Source organism: Prunus avium, chromosome 3, assembly GCF_965620075.1.
Source record: "Prunus avium chromosome 3, drPruAviu1.hap1.1, whole genome shotgun sequence".
NCBI lineage: Eukaryota > Viridiplantae > Streptophyta > Magnoliopsida > Rosales > Rosaceae > Prunus > Prunus avium.
In genome coordinates this window covers 33,788,821-33,795,053 of record NC_142286.1, presented here as the reverse complement: position 1 = coordinate 33,795,053, position 6,233 = coordinate 33,788,821, and the positions used below count along the sequence as shown (strand labels likewise).

The window sequence follows — 6,233 nt, the reverse complement described above, 5'->3', positions numbered from 1 at the left end:
AAATCGAGGACCTTTCTTAGAGGGAGCATTTGCTCCAAACCACTACACTAGTGGGTGTTTTGCAACCCCTGCTACAAATTAAGTTAGACACTAATTGTAATTTCCATTATGCAATTAAGGGGTTAGGCATTGACTTGACTTAAGTAATTGAATAAATTTGGAGTTTTCAATTAGTTTGGATCACACTATATTGATTGACTTGATAGACAAAAACAAGCTGCACACTGAAGAGTATACAAATCAGATAATCACTTTTTCTTTTTTCTTTCTTCTTATTTCAATAATTTCTAATTTTATATTGGAGAAATTTTTTGAGGGTGCACTAAGTGGAACTGAAATTTTTGTTGTTGTTGTTGTTGTTGTTGTGCATTTGAGCAAATTCTGGCAAGACAATAGTACCTACTCGAATTTTGGCCAAATATTTCCTAATTTTCTTCCCACGCAACTGTTAACCTAGACTAGACTTGAGAATTGAGATGGTGATTTGCCTTCCAACACACACTAAACTCTTTCTCACTATTGTCTTGCAGTTGTTGGCTCGGCTTGACTTGACTTGAGATGGTTGGTAACGGTGCCTTTCCGTGTCCACCCAACCTTTTAAATTTGCCTCCCATCCAAGGTGGGGCACAAGCTATAATTATCTTCTTGCAAATATGGACCTTGACTTAACTGAAACATATGTCTACCAACCCAATATTATTATTGTACGTATATATTTATTGATACTTATATAGTAAAGCATAAATCTTCCACCAATCACATATTAAAAATAAGATAAATTAATATTACATGCGGTGTTACGATTACTCTTAAAAATTTCTCATAATATAATTTATAGTGATGATCACGAAATTCTTAAGTAGGAAGGAGTATATTTAGTGCTGAATCTGATCGCTAAAGTTTCAGAGCAAGGAAGTCAAAGTGTCCTTCATTTTGTATTCAGCTTCACATCTATTAGAGAGATGGTGCACAAGCTGGTATGTAAAGATAGTCTCCCTAGCCATCAAGGTAAAACTACATGGATTATTTGTGACTTTTGCATAAGGCTGCAATCTATGAGATGCAGAAAAGAAAAGAAACAAAGTTAATTGGCTTTCTGCAAAACTTATGATCTAAAATACTCTGCATAAATGTTTGGAGATGTCCCAAATCAAGTTCTTACAAACAAGACAAGTTACAAATCATGTGCCAAAGAAAATTCCCACTACATAATTCCTTACAAAAAATACATATTTACCGATATATATATATATATATATATATATATATATATATAAAGGCACAGGTAGATAATAGTGAAACATTCAAAATACTAAAAATTGTCCTTAATTAAAGAATTTATTTAAGTATTGAAACTTTCAATTAATAAAGATAATATAGTAAATTAATTTTTTTCATATTAAAAAAAATTCAAATTCAAATTCAAAATAAGAACGTGGGTCTTAATTCATGGGACACAACTTCTCTTTTTAAAATTTTAAAGGAAAAAACCAAAATAAAAAAAACTAATTGACACACACAGCTAGTATGAATTGAACAAGGAAAATAAAGGGTGTCGTTTAAACCAAATTTCACGTCGTCACTTAGAGACTTGACTTTAAAGACTTGGACTCTTTATTTCCACCAAAAGCACATTTTTAAGAAATCACTTTAAAGACTTAAAAGATTTACAATCAAGTTCTGCAGATTGCCATCGCATAGGGTAATGCCAAGGTTCCTAAAAGGATTTTTGTGTTCACATACAGTGATTTTGAGAAGGCCTCTAAGAACAATTGGGTGCGGGATTTTAAGGAGGCTTTGGATAATTACAGAAAGAGATGGTATTTTAATGTGCCACAATTGATGTTCTGGAATCTTAATAACCCATATTTTTCAAAAGTGACTTATCTTTTTGAAGTGGGATGTTGCTGGTATGCTAAAAAGAAGAACATGTATTCATTTTTGGCACATCCTTTCAACTTGAGATCGGATTCTTTCTTATTTAAATAATTTTATATCCTTGAAACGTGTTTGACACATTCACAGACAGAAGACCAAAACATATCATACATCTGTTACTGCTAGAAATTAAGTTGGCCACTAATTTCCAAGATGCAAGTGGCCAAAAATTGACTTGAGACTTGAGATTAATGGACAAGAAGACTTTGGGAAATTTCGGGCTTATGGGCCAGGCTTAGGGTCTCTGGCGTAACTTTTGTGAATAGAACTTTAATGGTCAGGCGGGCCCTACGTTAATGCATTCACACTGTTGGTCTGGTAAGTGTACTTTGAATTGAATTTCATTCACACTGCATGAACAAGATCGATGTGTATATTTATGGCTTTTGCTTGGTTGATTAAAATAACACTATAGCTGGAATTAATACATCAATGGGAGAAGTCCAAATTAATTGTTCTTACAAGTAATTAAAAACAATACAAAATCATATTTATTCCTACTAAGCCCTCCAAATTAACTCATAAGATATTTGTGCAAGACACAGTGACAAATCATTACTATGATTAAAAATAAAATTAAAAAAATTCAAGTTTGACAACAAAACTATGGGATGGGAGAAAAGAAAAGAGAAAATTAATTGGCTTTCAGTAGTAAATGATATGATTTAAAATACTCTACAGAAAAGAACATTCATGGCAAACAATTGTTTCAAGTTCTTACAAATCATTTACCATAGAGTGTAATCCATTGTATGTATATTTTTCTCTCACAATAACATAGTCACCTGCAGAGGTGGAGTCACATATGGACTTGAAGTGATTGTGGCCCCCAAAATTCCAGAAAATCCTTGAAATTTTATATAAAACTTTGAAAATTTGTGGATAATAAGTTTATAAACTTCTCAGCTATTGAAAGGCATTTGGTTGTCCAACCACTGGATACAACTACTTCTAATACAAGCCATCTTCAAATTCATTGGGCAGAAAATCAGAATATTTGGCTGTATCTGTATCTGATAATTTATTGGGAAAGGAGGCCATCTTCAACTTGGGGATTGTGAGATGTTCAAATTTGGTCTACTTCCAGATTTCGTTTTTATATGAGGCAACTGGCTACAATATTAGATAATAACTTACTGAAAAATGAGACAATAAAGTATGAGGAATCAAAATATATTATATTTTCTCATGTTTCCTGGAGAACAAAACATCTAGAATTGTACATGACTTAAAAGACAAATCTTCTTGTCATCGAGTTCAAGGGAGTTATGAATTTGGGGTCAATAGTCTTCGAGAGTTCATGATATCGTCATTCGACTGCTCCACAAATTTTGCATTTTCGTGCTCAGCTCACAAGCAGTTTGACCATCAAAGAAGGCTTCCCAGATTCATAAGCAACAGAAAAATGTGCATATGATCAATCACAGCCTCTACTTCATCTTGACATGGCGAGTTCTTCTGATCGAACTGAGGCTGATTTGGATATGAACCAGATTCACTTCATTTGCCTTCATTCATACACTTAAGCGGGAAGTGAGATGAATGAAGTTTTCATCACTGCAGGGGATTGTGATACCACCCATTGGATGATCATATCCAAATTCTTCTTCTGCTTGACTCAGCAAATCCAGGAACAAAGGCTCATTCAAGTATGATATTGGAACCACAAATCGCTTCTTCTGGCTCTCCCCAACATACACTGCAAAATAGCCTTTTGGGATGTCTAAGGTCTTTGAAGTAGCAGCCTTGTTTAGACCCTTCATGGAGTTAACAATTCCTGGCAACCGGAATCCCATGGTTTTTATATTCTCAAGTGGAAAATTAGAACAAGAAAAAGAATTCAGAGGACTTGGGAAACAGAGAAGACTTTGATGCTTGGCAAGGAGAGAGACTTGTGTTGCTGGTTATGAACCAGATCTCTTGTGTATATATAGATGAAAGAGTATGGCCTGCTACATGAAATGAGTGGTCTCGAGGAGCGGAGATGGGTTCCATTGAAGGATACTAGCTTGTGAGAAATCAAAACAGAACATGGGTTGTCTTCCTACTCACATAAAGCATCTCCACATACAAATGACCAAACTGTATCCCTATGTACAAACACCGTTCCCTACGTCTTATTTCATCCAGTAATTTGGTCTGAAGATTGCTAATCTATTGGACACTTAGCAGGTAATGCATACATATGTAAGTAATATATAATTACAAGATTGATGTGGTCTAAACATTGCTAATCTATGGACGGATATGTCTGAAGCCTGTTTTGTACTTCAAAGAAGTCTTTTCTATCCACATATAAAAAGTTTGTAGGTGTCCAAACAATTGTTGGGGATCATGTTCTCCAACAAACATACAGACTTAATAACAACCAAGTTCTTGAGATTGAGATGGAAAACAGACCATGTGATCCCTCAAATGCTTATGCCTCTTTCCAATCCCCACCCAATTGTCTCCATTAAACTCTGTCCACATTTCAGATATTTTCCTCTACGCACCCTTTCATCTATATATACACACACAAATACACACTGATGATCCCATAAACAATTCAAATCCTCAGTCTTTACAAACATGAAATCTACTGTTTGTGTTTTTCTTAAATCTTTTTGGGTTTTAGAGAGAAACGAAACTGATTCCTGATTACAATAGAAATGAGTTAGCTTTATGCAGCTCTCATGTGCTAACAGTTCTTAAAAGATTTTGTGACAGAACTAATATAGCTCACAACCTAATATTTAATTTATGATGAGTCTTCTGTTTTATCATGTATTTGTATCTGAGCGCAAAGCACGATCTATCTTGATCAAGGGCATGTACATGGCGCGTACAGCTTCAACAGGCATGGTAAGAATATAGAGCTAGCTCTGACTCTTAAAATTCAGATGCTAGAGTCCCACAGGGAAAACAAAGTTGAAAGATATAACTGCTTATAAGAACTTACACAGAGCATTGTAATTGCCAGAGTCCTATAGCGTGGCTTGTGGGCATTGAAGTGATTGGGTACTTGGAGTCCTATAGCCTCTCCGCACGCGCTTCCGAGCTTGCGAGAGGCTTTTTTAAAAAAAATTTAAATTTATTTTAGAATTAAAAAAGAGAATGGGTAGTTGTGTTCCATAAAAATAGGATCCATTATATGAATTTTCTTTTAATTTCAATTTTTTAAATATAAAAAGTGTGAATTTACCATATTATCCTTATTTGATTAATAATTTCAATTCTTAATGTTTGTATTAACCAAGGGCATGTTCTGGTGTTTTGAATGTTTCACTATTCTCTGCCTTTTGCTTTATATATATAGATATATTATAATAATATTATATATATTATAATAATATATAATATAATATATAATATTTTTTTAATATCATCGATTTGGTTTGGTTAAACCGTGGTTTTGGATATTGCAAACCGTACACCGAACTATATATTTCGGTTTAGTTTGGATTCAAACCGATAACCAAAAAAAATGAAAAAAAACAAACAAACCAACCCAAACCATCGGTTTAGTTTGGGTAGTTTGACCGGGTTACCGATCTGAATGCCCAGCCCTAATCCTATCACCGGAAATATCCAATTCGGAGTGCATGAGGGTAAAATTAAGTGTCATTATTAGTAGTTAAATACTTTGTGATTAGGAAATATATCTTGACAAATAAATTATAACAAATTAATGGAAAAAATTAGAAATACCTGCATATATAGTTATGGAACAGGCAGAGATTGAAATTTCAACCGGCCGGGAAGAAAGGAAAAGGGAGAGAACCCCAAAAGCAATAGAAATGCGTGGCATGGGAGGGAGCCCCTGTTATGTCACCTCCTTAGTCTTCAATTAAGAAAATGTAGAGAAATTATGAGGATCCTTCCCAACCACCCATCTCCATTGGCCTCTGGGAGGCCTATCTCCCATTTCAAGTAAGCCAATTCTAAGAGTGTATTATGCTCTCAAGATTTAGAGACCTTTATTTATAGGGAAGCCAAGGGTACGTACATAAGTTCAAGAAAACAACCTATAGTGCCCGTGGTTTCCATATGGTGAGGAATTTGTGTGCCATTGTAGTTGTTTCACCGCATGTTTTGGCAATTTTCATGAGGAAGGATAAGGACAATTGGGTTGGCATTCTTGCATGCTTTCCACGCATTGTAAAATACAGTCGTGATGTACCTATCAAACCATTTCTTTTATCAGTTCACGTGATGAATGCGATGAGAGAGATAAAGAGAAACCAGTTACATCTAACACCTATGAACAAGAAAAAAAAAATCCAAAACCGTGATAGGTTGGTGAGGAAGTTATG

At 34.5% G+C, this 6,233-nt stretch overlaps 1 protein-coding gene across 1 annotated transcript; it reads right to left on the bottom strand.

The window, feature by feature from the left end:
• Nucleotides 1-3,097: 3,097 nt before the first annotated feature.
• On the bottom strand, nt 3,098-5,858 carry LOC110764278 (indole-3-acetic acid-induced protein ARG7-like). Its single transcript, XM_088250399.1, has 2 exons — nt 5,629-5,858; nt 3,098-4,441 (listed from the first exon to the last, which is right to left on the bottom strand). The coding sequence occupies exon 2, from the start codon at nt 3,732-3,734 to the stop codon at nt 3,453-3,455; it is 282 nt and encodes a 93-aa protein (XP_088106525.1). The 5' UTR covers nt 3,735-4,441; nt 5,629-5,858; the 3' UTR covers nt 3,098-3,452.
• Between the last annotated feature and the right edge of the window lie 375 nt (nt 5,859-6,233).

Bases quoted from the DNA above. Each gene is read 5' to 3' on its own strand.
- LOC110764278 (XM_088250399.1), bottom strand. From the start codon at position 3,734: ATGGGATTCCGGTTGCCAGGAATTGTTAACTCCATGAAGGGTCTAAAC.